Source organism: Vigna unguiculata, chromosome 8, assembly GCF_004118075.2.
Source record: "Vigna unguiculata cultivar IT97K-499-35 chromosome 8, ASM411807v1, whole genome shotgun sequence".
Lineage (NCBI taxonomy): Eukaryota > Viridiplantae > Streptophyta > Magnoliopsida > Fabales > Fabaceae > Vigna > Vigna unguiculata.
This window is the reverse complement of record NC_040286.1, coordinates 31,267,307-31,285,572: the sequence shown is the minus strand read 5'-3', so window position 1 is coordinate 31,285,572 and position 18,266 is coordinate 31,267,307. Positions and strand designations below refer to the sequence as shown.

At 30.6% G+C, this 18,266-nt stretch overlaps 2 protein-coding genes across 2 annotated transcripts; one reads left to right on the top strand and one right to left on the bottom strand.

The window, feature by feature from the left end:
* Positions 1-749: 749 nt before the first annotated feature.
* Positions 750-2,595, bottom strand: LOC114195477. Its single transcript, XM_028085963.1, has one exon. The coding sequence runs from the start codon at positions 2,169-2,171 to the stop codon at positions 1,077-1,079; it is 1,095 nt and encodes a 364-aa protein (XP_027941764.1). The 5' UTR covers positions 2,172-2,595; the 3' UTR covers positions 750-1,076.
* Positions 2,596-9,708: 7,113 nt separating this feature from the next.
* LOC114193316 (autophagy protein 5) lies at positions 9,709-17,573 on the top strand. The gene is made up of 8 exons (XM_028083052.1): positions 9,709-9,940; positions 10,048-10,172; positions 10,272-10,338; positions 11,005-11,094; positions 12,235-12,322; positions 14,323-14,466; positions 15,194-15,325; positions 17,173-17,573. Exons 1-8 carry the CDS (start codon positions 9,839-9,841, stop codon positions 17,472-17,474), a joined length of 1,050 nt encoding a protein of 349 aa, XP_027938853.1. The 5' UTR covers positions 9,709-9,838; the 3' UTR covers positions 17,475-17,573.
* The last annotated feature ends 693 nt before the right edge of the window (positions 17,574-18,266 follow it).

Below are 18,266 nucleotides of genomic sequence, written 5' to 3'. Positions count from 1 at the left end.
CTGGTCACTGAACCCCAATTGCATTGAACTGATTTCTATTGTAACAGCATAATTTTTATGATTTTTTTTTTTGTCAAATACCTTTTGTATGTTTTGCTATTGTCACGTTCTCAATGATTTGTTTTTCGCAACTACTTGCCATTAGTATGTCCCTCTTTTAACCCTGTTGACCTGACTACAGCTGAATGCAAAAACTGGTGCTGTCAAACTCAACTCATGTTCAAGTTTCCCTTCCCCTTAACAACAAATGAGTAAACCCTTCTGCGTCTTGTTGACAGGCCTAAGCCATCTGAAAGTCCTATTCGTATTAAACGGGTTAGTAGCGTTCATACTTGCCTCAAAATGCATAATAGAACCTTTTGTCGTATGACCTTAATAAACAAATGAATGATCAATTAGAGTTTTAATTTTGACAGATGATGTTTATACACTCAGGCAACAAAAGGGTAAAGAGCTTCGAACTAATGATATCGATCAATCTAAACTTGTGTCAAATGAAACACGGACCTGAAACCTGAGGTGATCAACTAATGCAGAAGGAAAAACAGTAAAAGGTATCCTATTAATTATACCAATCCATGAAGAAATCAAACAATGGTTTCGTGGTTGTTCTCAACAATCATCAATTAATCCGCTCCACCATAACCCATTTAGAAAATGAGTCAAAGGAAGAAACAAAGGGAAAGCATTATACATAAACATGTCACTGCATTCTAGTTCGCCTAAAGGATATTCATATAAACAACACGGAAAAGAATCACAATTAAATCCTGGTTAGAAGCATATGTGTGAACTGTTTGTACAGAAACTTAGTTTCCAATTCTTGAGACTAATACATGAGCTGTTAGCATAATACAGTAAAACAGGAAAAAGAAAGAAACAAAAAGAATTCCAAATGTGGTATAACAACAATAATCACTCTAAAACTAAATGAATCTAATGCCTCAGAAGAAACAAGGCAAAAATCGCAAGCTATGGTGGAAGAACTGAACTTTTCTATTAATCAAAATCGTTGGAGAGTCCTACCGTATACATCCCAGAGGAGGAACCAAACCAAACCAATGCTACAAACTTCATCATATCTTCTGATGAGATTCAATAAGCAATGCATTCAACATAACATGAACTCCAGCCTCATAAACAACTCCATCATAATGCATCCCATCATCTGTACACCTGATCCCACAATTCCAACTCAATGACCCAATATCCAGCAGTTGAAGTGGACCCTCAAACTGCCTCAACATGCCACTTCTCTTGACCTCTCTCTCATATTCTCCCCGCACTAAATCACTCATCTTCTCCCTCTTCTCCTCTGTATTCAACATGGAGTTCACCAAACTTGGCATCCCAAGCCAAAACAAGTGTGGCGACCTAACCGCCACAGACTCATCATTGCCAAATTCGGAGGACACCGGCAACAGTGAAGTCACCGAACTCCTCAAATCCCCCAAAGACACACCATAATCCGAAGCATTCGTGATGTGCAGCATGTGCCACAAACCAGAACCCATCACCAAAAGATCAGGATAAAGACGATTCCTCTTGAACCCCGCAACCAAACTAGTCAAATTGGTGACATAAGGTGCCCACATGAAATCCAACACCATCCCCATCTCATCCACCACAGTGTGATAATCACTATGCCGCTTGAACAAAGACCCTTTAACAGATTCCATACCTTCTGAGTCCAGAACCAAACTCAACAACGAAAGCGCAAAGATTCGAGCTTGCGAATCCCCCGCCACCACCACCCAAGACCCATTAAGCAAAACCGAAACGTCGTGCCGATTAAGCCTCTGAAACTCACACGACTCCACAGAACCCGATCTCTTCCAAGACCAAGACTTTTCGTAGTTCACGGAATTGTTATTCGTAGGGTCGAAGTCAAACACCCTCGGCCTCACCTCCCAGACAATTTCATGAAGCAACGAAACACACGAATCGCGATTGTCCACGACAACATCAACAGAAGAAGAGGAAACCGATGTGACGAAATCAGAAACCGAAGGGAAATAAGGAGTGAGGTGAACTCCGACAGCGAGAGTGATGAAAAGTGCGCCACTGAAGAAGAGAACCTTGTTGCGACTCAAGTGCCACCCCGCCATACCCATAGGCACAAAGAGAACCACGCACGCCGCTAACAACCCCAACTGCACCGCACCTAACATCGCCCGCTTTATTGTTCCCAGATCCCTCTGAAACTCACATATGGGGTTTTGGTTTTTTGGAATGACCCGTGAAGGGGAAACCTGAGATCTGAGGAAAAAACAAAACTTTTCTCCGACTTCGGAAAAGTGTGGGAGAGAAAGTTGGTGGGGGGTTGTGAGTGGCTTGGGATTGAAGAATTTGAAGGATATATTTTGATGGGAACGTGATAACAGCAGCAGAAGCTAGATTCAATTGGAGAAGGAGTAAAATCTGAACACGGGTAATTGAAATTGAAATTGCTCACATACAACAACAACAACGACACGGTTCCGTCGAATTCAAAAACTGGTGCCAATGATTGTGTGTGTTGGGTACCATTTTGCTTGAATCTGGATTTTGCGTCCACTAGTGCATATTTTTCTTTTTTTCGATTTATAGGTTTGTTTTGTTTTACATTGCAGGTGCCACTGCCACTGCAATGAGAATAAAAACATTTCTCAAGCACTTGTAATTTAATTTTTATTTTTATATGCACTAATATATCATTGTTATCAAAATTAACAAATGTATGGTATATATAAAAACTAACAATTTTCCCATTATTAAGCACATGTTAGACATTAAAAGCTTGAGATAAGAAAATCAAGAAAGTATGCCTTTGGTTAACATGAAGTTAGCTCATGTATGATATAGTTTAAGATGTGTTTTTAATTATTTATTAATGTTTTTATTTAAAATATTTTTTTTTTGTAATTAATTCGTATCTAATCATCACTTAGTTTTAAAGGATTGTGTAACAAGACATTACATAATTGGAATTAAAATAATTATCAAATGATTGCACAGTACTGATGAAATGATTATTATTTTCATTAAAAAAATAGAAATTAAAATAAATTTTCAAATGCTGATTTGGATAGCAAACATGTCTCATAACCTTTTATGAAATTTAAGTAGAAAGACACTGTTAACTTAGATAGGATACACTAAAATACTGTAAATAAACGTACATCTCAAAAAGCAAAAGAGTAACATGTAAGAATAATCAAAGAAAAATTTAGCAACGGCATTTGAAAGATTTTTCTTTTTTTATATAAATCATTTTTGAATTTTATGAGTAGATTATTAGAATTTTGTAAAGATGAACTCTCATCATGTTTATTTTAAGTTTGTATGTTATTTTATGTTGAAATTTATATTTTAATTAACGAATTTTTAGTAATATTTTTTTTAGTTTCATACATTTTTATATTTATTTATAATAAACTATTCTATTAAAAAATTTCATTTTTTAAATTTGTGAATATAAATTTAAAATATAATTTAATTTAACATTTATATATTAGTTAAAAAGAAAATATTTGAAGAGTAATTACAATAAATAAGATAATTTAAATATATTATAATTATAATAATAAAAAAATTGTAATAAAATATTATAATTATGATATTTTCTTGTAATAAAATTATTATAATTATTATAATAAAATTATTTAACATTTTTTTCTTGTAAAGCATTGGTCCCACCAATAAATACATATACTACTTTATGGCAGAATATCAGCAGTTAGAATTTGGTTTTTATGGAACCAAAATTTGAGTTGTTATTTTAATTTTAATTTTCAACTTTTTTAGCAGAGTTGAGAACAAACAAAAATGTTATATATATATATATATATATATATATATATATATATATATATATATATATAATATGAAATAATATCTATATATTGAGAGATAAGATTATTTATCCACTTATTATTTACAAAATCCAATTATAAATATAAATATTTCAATAATAAATTAGTAGTATTAACCGTCTATTTTAATGCATTAATACAATAGATTTGTAGCATCATATTTGTTAAATATTAAAGTTTTCCAATAACTAATAAAATAGTATTTTGATAATAAATATTGTAAAAAATGTAAATTGTAGCGATTTTATTTAATAGTTTCATTACATTGTATAAAAACATGCACCACACATAATACTATATAAATATATTTGTAGTCTTTTTGGAATTTTAAAAAAAAAAGAAATATTTAAATCTTAAAAGGAGTTAACTAAATATACACTACAAGAATTTTGTAGTTATTGATGAATTTTTATTGATGACCATAATTTAATTAGTAAACTCAAATTTATCAACAAATTTTAGAATTTAAATGACTAATGAACAGTGGTGGATCTTGACCAATAAGTTGGGAAAACCAAAATAATATACTCAAAATTTATATTTTTAATTATTTTTACTAATACAATAATAATTAATACATAATTTAGTATAACGTAATTAGAAAACAAATCACACATATCAAAAGTATTGTTATTTCAAATTATTGAACTCATCAATAATTAAACCATAACTAAAATTTTCAGTTATTTTTTGTTCAACTTAAATATGAAAATCTCTCCAAAGAATTAATACGAAATTTCTCACCTTTAATTTGTTGAACATTAAGAAAATACTCATCTGGTTGAACGATATAATCATTAGTATTATGTTTCATAATATGTAAAGAAGTTGAATTTGTCTTATTTTCATCTGCACAAATAGTTTCCCTTTTATCACTTTCAGACATGAATATATTATTTATCACAATCTAATCCAAAATTGAGAGTTCCTAAAAAATTCCAAAATAAAAAAATAAGTTATCACAATTTAATCAAAAATTGAGAGTCCCTAACAAATAATATATGATAATCAAGCAACAATTAAAAGTCGGTTATAAACAACATAGAGTACATTAACTATTAAAAATATGCTAACTATTAAACAAATATTTTAGGATCAAGTAAGATGGCGGAATTACCTTTTATTTTTCTTCAACAATAGAAGATAACAAATGAAACAAACGAAAGAAAAAATAACGAGTTTGTGTCCAACTGTTTTTTCTTTTAACAAATAAAAAAAAACGTGTGAGGGTGAGAGAAAACTCAAAAAGACAATAAAAAAATATATCTTAACAAATATTTTTATTCTTTATTATATTTGATTTTATATTTTATTATTCATTTTTATTAAATGTTATGCTTTATAAAAAAATAAAAAGACACATAATTTATAACCATCAATTTTGAATATATATTGCATATAATTTAAAAAATTTGATTCTAAATTACATATAATATAAAAAAATTAAAAGGGGGGGGGGGGGGGGGGGGGCATGGCATGGCCATCCCTTTCCCTTTAGAATCTCTGTCATTGCTGATGAATACTCTTGTTGATAATTATTCTATTGGTAATATTTGTAGTTAAGATTTGTCAGTAACTTATAAGTTATATTATTGACAAATATTTCCATTAGTAATATATTTAATGGTCAATTTTGTCAATAATTTATAATTTTTATTATCAACAGATTTTTTTGTCAATAAATGGCTAGGTAATATGAGCGATAAATTTTCTGTTAAGTTTGATAAGATTTTTTTATATATTAATGGGAAATGGGTGGAAAGAAAAAAAGAAAAAAAAATAAACGAGTGTGAGGAAGAAGAGGAAAAGGAGGAGGCACATAACGATAGTGCATGGTGATTCGAAGACTGTGGTGTCGAAGTTGGAAGAGGATAAGGCACAACGACAATAACACAGTAACGACTCAAAGATGGTGACATTTAGAGTTGGAAGTATATGAGGAAGAGGAGAAAGAAGATGAATAGGAATATGAGGACGAGGAGCTGGAGGCGACGACAACGGTGGAGGTGTAAGGAGGAGGAGAGGGAAAGGTAGAAGAAAAAAAAAAGGAACAATAGGGGGACAAAGAATACCTCAAGGATTAAAATTCGTCGGTTATCACCAACAAATATTTACTAACGAATTTGTGGTTGTCGATAATTATCGATGGATTTCGTGATTCATCGCCAAAATTTATTGACAATCTCTCTTAATGAGTGGTGGCTTGTCCAACAAGTACATTGTCTGACAAGTATCGCCTGTTTTACTCATAGATTGATAAATAGACCAGCTTGGTATTATTGGCTAAAACAATTCATTTTCTCTTATTTACAAATCACAAAAAGGCATGACCAAATTTTAAAATCGGTCATCTTATGTCAAATAATTACAATTACAAACTACCATACATGTCCTATTGTTTATAACTTTTTCTACATAATTGTGGAAACCTCGCAGACATATCAATTGATCCTTTTGGTCTACTTGGGTGTTTACTTCAAATAAACCAACTAACTCAGTTGATATATCTTAAGGATCTATATTTATACACTAGTTTAAACAGTCATACAACATTACATAATACATTCCAACTCTAGTACTCCTAATTCAACAATTCACTATTTTTTATCATAAATAAAGTATTTCAAAATCAAATAAGCAACCTATGACCACATATTTTTGCAACTAATTTCATTTAAAAAAAAAAGTAAAAAAACAAATGAAATTCTCTTACTTGAAGTTGATTATCTACTCAACTCTGCTCCAAAGTCTAAACTTTCACAAGATATCCTATTTACACAATGAAAACTCATATCAATTATCTAATCACATCCTAATTACCACAAAACGACAAATATTCATCTTGAACTCTCTCGTGCAACCACAAAACATACCACAAACATGTAAAAATTAAGAATGACTCAAGAATAAAATAAAAGATGAACTTGGTGTAATCATAAATATGTTTAGGTAGAACGGTTCTACTTTAAGCCACGACTTCTATGATAGTCTTTGACTTTTTAATAATAAAATAATAAAGTGTTGTTTATAAATTCTACTATTTTTAACTCCTTTTTAGATTCTTATATAAATACTTAAAATATATATATATATATATATATATATATATATATATATATATATAATGTTTAAATCATATAATCTATAAAGAAAATATAACTTTGATAATTGTAAGGAATTTATCTTATTAATAAAAAAAATACTAAAATAAAAAAGAAGAAGCTAAAGTGCAGAGGAAGAAACTTAATAAGATCTGAAATACAATCAAATATAAAATTATATAAAATACTTATAAAGAGAAATGAAACAAAAAATATAACCTTAAATTAAAAGAAATTTTATTTAATTATTCATATATATATATATATATATATATATATATATATTACCTAATTTAATTGATACCTTTCTTTACATAGTTAATTTTTAGATTGATTATAATGATTACAGATTTAGGATTTTAATTTGTTTTGGTCCTCATTTGTTTTTTATTTAATGGAGTCCATGCAATTTTTTTAATTCAACTGAGTCTCTATTAAAAAAAACTCAATTTTATATTAAATTGATATTAATGTCGTGTGAAAATCTGGATCATCAACCCTTTTAATTTATATATATATATATATATATATATATATATATTTTTTTTTTTTTTTTTTCTCCTTTCACCTTCCTCAAGCTCCACCTATCTTCTTCCATCTCTCAATTACAAGTATTGGAATAAAATTGTTGAACTCAACCGCTTGGGGCTTTTATGGTTTATGGTTTGTGGATGCTAACCTGAAGGTGGTAGGAGGTGGATGAAGGTGATAAGAAGTTAAAGAATGCAGATAAAGAGAGAGGAAGAGAAAAAAAAAAAGCAAGAAAATCCAGAAAAATCATATGATATTAAGATTGGAGACGACCCAAACTTTTACATGTAACACTTTTCAAATGAGAAAAATACTCAATTAAGTAAAAAAAAATCTCATACTCAATTAAGTAAAAACCAAATACAGAAATTAAAACATAAATATAGACATTAAATTATTAGTTAAACGTTAATTTGTTATGGTTATATCTTGTTTGAGAAAATTATCAATGATCTTATAAATTCATATATTTAAACTCCAAACTTAATATTATTTATATACATGAAAAGTATTTATTACACTAAAACTTCTTGTCAAATTAACTAATAAATTAGACGATAAATATAAAATGGTATAAAAAAATACAACTACTTAATTTAATTATATAACTGAAAGTTATGTTTTCAACAAAAAAAATTATTATGTAATTATAATTTTATATTTTTTAAATAATTAATTTTTTGTTTAATTTTTACACTTTTATTTATTTTTAAAAATTGTACATATTTTTAAATGAGTTCAATATATTCTTTCTAATTTTTATTGTCTATAATTTTCACATTGCATTATGTAGTACTTCAATTTAAAATGTTGGTTTTTTTATTTATTGAATTTGAGATGTGTAAAAAAAATAATATAAAAACAACACACTAATTATTAAAAATAATGTGATAATTATTTATATTTATGAGATTAAAATATTTTAGTATATGTCAAATGAAATTAAAAATAATAAAAAGATATACAAAGGTTAATAATAAAAATAAATAAAAAATTAATCAATTTGTTTACATAGTTTATGAATTATAAAGTGTATCTTAAAATTTATAATTTAATTAAATTTTTTATAAATTAAAAGTTAAAAACTCATAAAATGAAAATATTGTTAATTATTTACTAAAAAAATCTGTTTACTCATCAAACTAATTAATTTATGGGTTAAATATTTATTTGGTCCTCAACTTTCAGTAAATTTTGGAATTAGTCTATTTTAAAATTTTGGACCAATTTAATCTTTCATCATTCGAAATACGTGGATTTAGTCTTGCTAATCAAAATTTATTATGTTTATTTGATGTTTCATACGCATTTTAGGATTGTATTTGAGTTTTTTATATTGTTTGACACATTTTTACTTTAATGTTAAATCAAATATTATTATGAAACGCTTGAAATATCAAATAAACTTAATAAAATTTGATTAAAACGACTAAATCTACGTATCTCGAAAAGATGTAAGACTAAATTGGTTCAAAGTTTTGAAATGGAAAAAAAACATATTTAACCCTTAATTTATTATTCAAATAAGCTAGTAAGAAAGTGACTCTTTGTCATTTTATTATCATCATTTTACTATATAGTATTTCTCACGTATTTTATTATTTCTTTAAATTTACGCATTTTACTGATTTGTTAATTGTGTAACAAAAGGACGAGAGATGGTATAAAAATACGTGGTGTTATTGTAATTTTTACAAAAATAACGTGTATTTATCACTTAACATGGGTAAAAGTAAAAGAATATGATAATAAAATGTATGGAAAAAATTTATAATGATAATATGTACAATTTATATTGAAAATTTAACAGTTAAACATATGAAAAAAAGACTTAAATGAAAGAAATTCGAAAAATACTATAGATAAGAAAATGTACTCTAAATATATATTTTTCCTTTATGCACATAACATAAGTAAATGGAATTAGAAATATAACACATGCAATTTATTAAAACTAAAACAAAGATGTTTAAATATAAGAATAGGAAATACGTTCAACAATGACTAAATTCATACGTATTTTACTCTCTGAAGTTTAGAACTTCGACTGTATTAACGAGACTCAGTTGCCACATTTATTTATCGTATTTCATAATGTTTATTTAAAAATTTAATATTTTTAATGTAATTTAAAAAAGTAAAAATAAAGAAATTTATTATAAATAATAAATTGTAATTAGATAATAATGTGAAGTTAAGATGTAGTTGAAAAAAAATCCGAAAGCAGTGAGAAAACAAATTAAGCAACGTGAGCGATTTGATGAAAGTGGGAGAAGAAGTGGAGCGAATGAAGTTGAATGAAGTTAAAAGTGAAGAGAGAGTGAGAGAGAAATAGAAAGAGATCTGAAAGAGATGAGCTCGGCGCAGAAGCAGGTGTGGGAAGGGGCCATTCCGCTGCAGATTCACCTTCACGAATCTGAAGTCACCACTCTCCCTCCTCCTCCACCAGCTCTCGTATTCTTCTCGCGCCACACTGTTCCTTTTTTTTTTTTTTTTTCCGTAGGGTTTTTCATCATCTCACTCAATTAATCGCTTTGTTTCCATTTCGTTTTCGTTTTCAGGTGTTGGCTCCTCGGATAGGGTACTTGCCTCTGTTGATCTCGCTCGTGAAGCCTCACTTCAGCAGCACGCTTCCCCCTGGACTTGACACCGTTTGGTTTGACTATAAAGGCCTACCTCTCAAGTGGTGCGATTGCAAATTCAATACAATGCATTCTCTTGTTGTTGTTTTTTGAATTCTCGCATTACACTGATTGTTTTGTTTTTTTTTTTATGCCTTGTGCAGGTATATACCGACCGGTGTTCTTTTTGATCTTCTGTGCGTGGAGCCGGAGAGACCGTGGAATTTGACGGTAATTACTTTCTGATTTTGTTTTGGTTTTCTGTTTAGTCAATTTGACCTACCATGTTCTGTTGGAATTACATATTGTTTCCTCTGTTTAGATTGTTCGGTAGGAATTGGCTCATTTAGATTTTAATTGCAGGAAGCAAGTTTAACACGAGAGTTTAATTTTTAGTGGCCATGTACTCCTAGGTTAAAATCGTTGTCGGTATGACTTTGAGGTCGTTGTTGTAAAATTTATTAAACTTATCTTGTATGACGATGGTTTGTGATTGGATGACATTTATTTTCTCTTAAGTAAAGCGTTTGTAGTTCATTTCATATTTTGAATAGAGTTTAATTCGTAGGTTGCTGTTAGTGTATTTTTTTTCTTTTTTGAAAAAGACTAGCATCCTTTAGGAACTCGTGTTGCTGCCTCATCATATTAATAATTGGGATGATGTGACGATACAGGAAATCCTACTGGATTTCCACTTCATCTCTACCTGCTTGGTGGTGTTTGTTATTGAAGAAACTAAGAAAGAGCCTGAACTAGGGGAAGCAAATAAAATTAGGAGTGCTTAAATAAATTAGGATTGATTTACTACTAACATTTTAGTGGCCCTTTTAGAAGTCATCTTTCCACATGTGCAGCTATATTTGATCTTAATCTCTGAACCCTCTGATCGATTTATAGGTACACTTTAGAGGATATCCAAGTAATATACTGCTTCCTTGTGAAGGTGAAGACAGTGTAAAGTGGAGCTTTATTAACTCACTGAAAGAGGTCAGTTATGTGATATTTGCTTTGTGGTGCTTGCCTTTGTTGTACTTGTTTGATTTATAACATGATGCATTTCGTGCTATTTTGATTGATCACGTCTGACTCATATTATATTTGGTTATATGAAGCTTTAAACAGATCTTAACCTAGTCTGGGACATGGTTTATTGGTATAGGATAGTAAGGAAAATATTGGAACTTTATTAACATGAAAATTTGTTGAGGATTTATTAAGGTAATGGTGGTTTTTTGGTGGATTGGTATGATGCTTATGGGCCAAGTTAGTGTGTTGTTTAACTGCTATAAAATGTGCATTAATGATAAAAGTTAATGGATTGATATGGATTTCTGGAATATCTTAGATAAAACCTACTGCTGCTTTCAAATAAGGAGTTCTCGAATCGAAGCTATGATGTTTTCAGTTCCTCCCACACCTTGGAACAACTAATATTATTAACTACTACTCAATATGCATTTATGATAAAATTAGAAATGTTATAGTAAGGGAAGAGATCTTTGAGCTCAGTTTTAGGTCAAAATAGGTATTTTTGTAATAATATGCTAAGGTGATGGCAATCCAGAAGATAAAATCTGAATAAGATGTATTTTATTGAAATGAAGAGAGCTCAAGGGCTATTGTAGACGTAGAAAAAGGAAACCAGAGCCTAAGCTCTTCAGAGAGAATATTCTCTTCCCTGCAAAATACTTAATAAACTATGATTTCCCACAACAGACCCCCTATTATTCTCTCTCCTTACTATATTTTCCTTTTATCACATGATCCCCCATCCCCCTCTACTTTCAACCTCAGCTAACTGGCTCTCCAAGGCCCTTCTTATTCCTTCTAGAATAAACCCAGCATATTGTGTGCCTTTTCTGACTATCTTCAACTTACTTATTTCGCATGCTAATAAAGTCACTGGCTATTTTTTGCTGCCAAACCTTAATCTCGAAGTTAGACTAGAATCCAAAAGAAGCAGCAGTTATTCCAGCTAAAATTTAAGTGTAGGATTCTTGGTAGGGAAGTGGGATACTGCATTCGTTCAACTTTAAGTCCCCAAAACTTGTTATTTGTGTCCCATCGGCAATGCATGTGAGATGTTAAATTTTCGTAGCCACTACCTGAATTCTAATTTTGCTGCAGGCTGCATATGTAATAAATGGGAATAGCAAAAATGTCATGAACATGTCTCAACCTGATCAGGTGGAGCTCTGGGACTCTGTTTTAAAAGGTACTGTTGTTAATTACCTAAGGTATTCTGTTTCTCTTTGGGATTCCCATGTGTGATTTATATTCTACCTGTAAAATGTTGGGAACTTTTAGTTATTTCAATCAAATAGATTGTTAGCATGTGAATGCTAAGAAAAATAGGATAAATTTAAAATGTAGTACCTGAGTTCTTTTGTTACTGATTGTTAATTGTTGGGAATAGAGAGAGAGAGAAAGAGCGAGACTTTATTTGCAATTCTTTTCTGGTTCTCACTTTGATTAAGAACCAGATGAGAGAGAATATGATATAAATAATATATAAATATAAATACTATTTCCTGCTCGTTAAATGTTTCTTTACATTTATGATCCAGTTCCTGTTATAGATATAGAGATATAGTGCAGTTATCTTTAAAGTAGTGTGACTGTTGAGTGACTGACCTACTCTTGTTTGTGTGCTGGTAGTGCTATTTAAGAGGCCCCATAGTTATTTTGGTGTCAATTCGATATGATTTTAGCAAGGTTGTTGATAAATTTCTATTGTGAAGTTTGTCCCGGCAAAAAGCTTCATATTCATTTTATATTTAGTCAACATAAAGGCATATTGGTTATTTTTAATAGCCTGACCCTACCAATGGATGGCCCTTCGTTTTTCTTCTGGTGGTGAATGAGGCAATGCAAGCTAAGCTTTGTAATTTTTAGGAATCTAATTAAGGTCACAAATGTAATCTGTGTTGGATTAAGATTGAACCTGAGGTTATCATTTATCAAGCTTGAGGTTGGTTTGTTTGGGATAGCCAAGGGTTTTTCAATGAAGCTTGGTTTACTTGTTTTCTTTTTTCAGCAAAAGGTTTCACTTGTGAATAGGACAAACTCGGATACCTCATCTAAAACATTATGAGTGTGTGATGCACATTGAATTACAGTTCAAGTTTTCATTTTGTCTAGTGTTCGGTGATTGATGTACAACATTGGGAATTTGTTCTTGTGTTGTTCTATGCATATAAGTATTAGAAAGGACAGTGTTAATTTAAATATACACAAGTGCTATATAGTGTTTATTTTCCATTATGAAAAGGCACAATATATTTTATAATTATTTTAAGAGTTATCATTTAATTATTTATTATGTTCTATAGAGAAGTCTTATTAACACACTTTCTCGTACATTCTTACTAGCAGTTTCCTTGTAATTGTAACATGTTGAAATCTGCAACAATTAGCAGAGCTTCATTAAATAAGATGTGGATCCGCAAAATTTTGACCAATGAGAGAGTGTATTCCTAGCATTTATTCTTGTACAATATTAAAAGTACATTATAATTTGATAACTTTCTTAGAATTACAGTGAATGCTGATATAATTGTCACATTATTCTGATACGTGGTAAAAAATGAGCAAGGGAACATTGTTGAATGTTTTGAGTGTTCATCCGTCATTTTTGCAGTTGCACTTGTGTTTTGGTTGGTTATCAGTGTGGAAGTGGATGGGGTGGGTTACAACATTAAGGAAAAAGGGATAATTTAATCTCTTTACCTTCTGTCCAGTATTTCAGCTTTTCTCTTGTTTAAAATTAAACCACGAGACAAGCCTTTTTGTGCTGTTCTCTCCTTCTTTTAGCAAATCAAACATGTTCTATCTTTATTGGCACACAAACAGTCATAAAGATTAAACATGTAATTTTTTCTCAAGGATATTTTCCAGAGTAGAAATAGTTGTTTGATTACCTTGGTTATTTTATCCCTCTGTTTTTATTTTGGGCAATAAAAATATTTAAGACGTAGTTGAACATACACTTCCAAAAGCTAGTTGCAATTTTGCAATGTATAACCAATCTCAAATTTGAATGAATGCTATTCTACCCTAAGATTCATAAAAGATAGGATAGTCAAAGTGTAGTGTAACATTAAAGTGCAGAAAGGAACAAGGGTTCCATCTGCCATTGGTAATTTATGGAGATTTTGTTTTGTTGCCCTTTGATCTTAGACTTGTGTCAACAGTCGGTACTCATTTGCATTGCAGGTAATTTAGAAACTTACCGGCGGGTGGCATCTAAGCTTAAGCTTGGAACCTCTGAAGATGAATATACGGAAAATGTTAGTTCAGTCTTGATTAAATCTCCACAAAGTACAGGGGATACTGATGTTACTGGACAAGTTAAGACTGGTGAGCAACATGAACTAGTTTGTGTGCCAATTTGGATTGCTGTGTTTTTTCCTCTTCTTTTATGGAAGATTTCATGTCTACACCCTCCATTCTTTTTGATAATATTTCCTTGTTTTTCTATAAATTCCTGGTGGATCTTCTAAACATTTACAAGTGGATTAAACTAATTCTGAGTGCCTTATGGGCTCTCAACATACCCTTTTAAAAACGATATCTGTATGGTGTGATCATATGTAAAGATTGAGAGCTATCACTTAGGCTACTTGTTTTACTTGTGATAGATATGGTATTGTGTACAAAAGAAGGGGAAAACACACAGTTGAAACAGTCAGAAACACTTAGAAATTATAACTGTAACAGGCCTATATAAGTCTGTTACGGGTTTAGGTGTATTTTTTAGTCTGTTTCTGTTTAGAAATTTGTTGGGAAGGGCTGAGAAAGGTCTCTCAGAATACCACATTGGTATCTCTTGTAAATCTACGTTGTTTTCTGGGTTATTCTTCCTGTCACTCTGATAGGAAAATAGCTTGTGTGCAATAAAGAATCAATTAGAGCGTTGTGGAATATATCAGTTCTATCAACTTGATTCTTTCTTATTTTTATCTTTACTTTCTAATTGTACTTAAAACTGTAATACTGCATAATTATCTATTTGTTGAATATGAACACGTGTACCAATGCCTCTTGATAAACTTTTTTTGTGGTTAACATCTACTGTCTTTTGTAGGTAGGATTCCTGTCCGTTTATATCTTTGGACAGTCACTGAGGAGTTTGATGATTTTGAAGATGCTCCTCAAATTGATAATTGGGACAAAGTCTCATATATCAATCGTCCTGTTGAGCTTTATAAAGAAGATGGTAAGTCGTGTCTTATAGATAATCCTCCTTTGTAACTTCTAAATTGATTGTTTTCTATGATTTTTCTTCCTTTTTTCTTGTATGGAGATGATCATCATGTTTCCAATAGGGCTGATGGTGTCGGGGCAAAATCAGCTACAGTTTTCTGAAGGATGGAGTAGTGGGCAATGGGGAAAGGAAAACAGTTATGTTAGAGAGAAAAAAAAAGTAAAAAACACATAAAAGCTAAATAAATAAACCTAGTATTTTATATCAGGAGCTATAACAAAATATTAAATATTTCCTTTTAGGAAAATATAATCAATCACTAAGGGCAATTTATCAGTACTGCGACTAAGGCTCAAACTTAAATATGTATGGACTAAAATGAAAAAGAATAGAGAACCACAGCTGAGGATTAGCCCGCATGTTGTGTCCTGAGAACTTACGGAAAATATCATGAATTAAGCTAATATTATATTCTCTTAAAAGATAACTTGTGAAAGGGAAAGCGAAGAGAAGATAATAAAATTCAAATCTCAGGTTCCTCGATTATCAATTCAAACAATCCCCGACCCTGATAACAAACTATCTTGTATCTCAGGTTAATGGAAGAAACATGTTTACAATTATTGTATTTGTTAGCCAAGTACTGCAAACACAACTTACATCCACACAAACTTCTTTCTTTTTGCAACCAAAACAGTTCATGATTTAATAAAATCTGTCAATTATTTATTGTCCAAGTAGCAGAAGTGGTAAAGCTCCTCTCTTGCTAGAGGCATATGAACCTCTGAAGTGCTTGACACCAGTATTGATTGAGTGCCAGAGGCTACATTACATTTTTTGAAGTAAATTGCTAATTTTCGGAAAAAATATGAATAATTTGCGTAATTACAAGATTAGGCTCTAAATTGGTGCATTGAGGTTTATTGCCCACTTTAGAGAAAGGGATATTCACCAGTAGACAAATGATGCGTACATAGTTAAAAATTTTGTCCATCGGAATGTCTAAAAACATACTTAAATACTTTTGTTGACATTATATATTGCTAAAGAGATTTCTCTCTTGAGGAGAATGCACACTGGCCGTAAACATGCGCCAGTTAGAAAGTTTGGATACAATGTGGGATAAGAAAATAGTATGACATGACAACCTTTAACTATCATAAGATGCCATATTATGTAACATAGCATACAATATATATGTTGTATACATTTATCATAGGAACGCAGATCTTATGTCATGGATGTAACGTGACATGCACATGATGTAACGTAATATACACTAATTACAAGAACACATCTCTTGCTAAACGGTTGATTGCATTTTTGGATCCTTTGTAATGATTAATGATTTTGGTCTGCTAATAATTTCTTGTCCTTCTTAATACCCTCCGGTTCATATTTTTCTACTCTAATATTTGATGGTTTTGGACAAATCTGGGTTATAAAATTATTTGAAAGATTCAAAAGTCAATAATTTTATGAAATCTGAAAGATTTTTTAAAATGTGATATCAGGGTTTCAAAAAGCGAGGAAGTTTGGGATTTTCTTATATTGGGTGATATATGATAGTTTTATTGGTCAGTTTTTGTGTAGTTAGTTGTGATATTTTCATCTATAAATATTATAAAAATTCAAAACATGAAATTAAAAAATTGTAAAATGCCAGCCAGTTGTATTCAGAGTGTCTAAATGTCTCTCATGGTGTGCCTACTATTGAAGTGTCCGTGCATCCTTTACCATTCTTCTGTCTCTGCTTAAATTGATTGCAACTAATCGAAATTGTTAATTTATTGATAGGATGATCTTTACTTTTCTGCAATTTAACTGATATATTTGTCTTTTATGTCTGTTGCGTGCAGGTAAATACTTTAGTTTAAATGATGCGGTTAAAAGAATATTACCTGAGTATTTTCTGGAGAATTCCTTTGTAATTGAAGGAGATACAAACATTAACCAAAGTGGAGAAGAGGGAGAAAGATCATCTGATCCCGGGTCATCTTGCAACGCAGCTGAGATTGCTGAAATCAAATTTGTTCGTATTCAAGGGATAGAACCAATTTTAGATATACCTTTTTCTTGGGTTGTCAACAACTTGATAAATCCCGAGTATTTTCTTCATATGTGCGTATGCTTAAAAGTTAAGGCCAATGCTGTGCAATAGGGATAAATTTAGTTTTGTTGGGCATACATTTACTAGGAAAAAAAAATCAGAAGGTGCAATTTTTTTTGTATATAAAATGTACAAAACGGTTTCATATCATATTCATTTCATAATTCGATTGCTATTTTCCAGTGCAAAGTGTAGTAATTGTTGACAGATCGATGATTTTTTTAACTCCATTTAATGGTAATGTTTCCCTGCAAAATTGGCTGTTTCAGTTCTTGTATTTTGCTTTCTGTCGGTGAGAAAGGTGTTTGCACAAAATTTTGGTTCGTCCACATTTCCTGTAGTTAAGCAAAGTATGCCTTTATTTTTGAACTGTTGGTCAATCAATTATGCAAAGAGAAATGCTAACAACAATAGTCTTTATCACTATCAACTATTGTGTCATTGATTGAATTTGACATGGCCAAGATTAAAGCCTTTACAATATTTGGTTGAACAGACGGTTTTAGTGTGGGTAATAGAACGAGTGGAGCTTAGTTGTGTGAGAGGTTTATCCGTTGTTATTTTTAATGCTGAAAATAATTCATGGAAACTTTAATATTTAACCAGCACCAAATAATATAGTTAGTTTCCATTTACCTTCAAAATTCTAAGAATGAAAATAAGTCGCAGGTTGAGGATACATCACAGTTTGGATTCATCATCAATACTAAATTCAGGCTAAGTTTATTTCCGGTTGCTCAATTTTTAAGTTGATCTTCTGTAGTTTCTATAATATTTTAAAAATACTTTATTTAGTCTTTTGAAGCAAACACCGTTAAAAATTATGCTTAGTTGATTAATGAA

What these genes read in the sequence shown, in the direction of transcription:
- LOC114193316 (XM_028083052.1), top strand. Translation starts at nt 9,839, where the DNA reads ATGAGCTCGGCGCAGAAGCAGGTGTGGGAAGGGGCCATTCCGCTGCAG. An exon ending in AAAGGCCTACCTCTCAAGTG is followed by an intron (nt 10,173 to 10,271) that starts GTGCGATTGCAA and finishes TGCCTTGTGCAG; the next exon opens with GTATATACCGACCGGTGTTC. An exon ending in CTGGGACTCTGTTTTAAAAG is followed by an intron (nt 12,323 to 14,322) that starts GTACTGTTGTTA and finishes TTTGCATTGCAG; the next exon opens with GTAATTTAGAAACTTACCGG.
- LOC114195477 (XM_028085963.1), bottom strand. Translation starts at nt 2,171, where the DNA reads ATGTTAGGTGCGGTGCAGTTGGGGTTGTTAGCGGCGTGCGTGGTTCTC.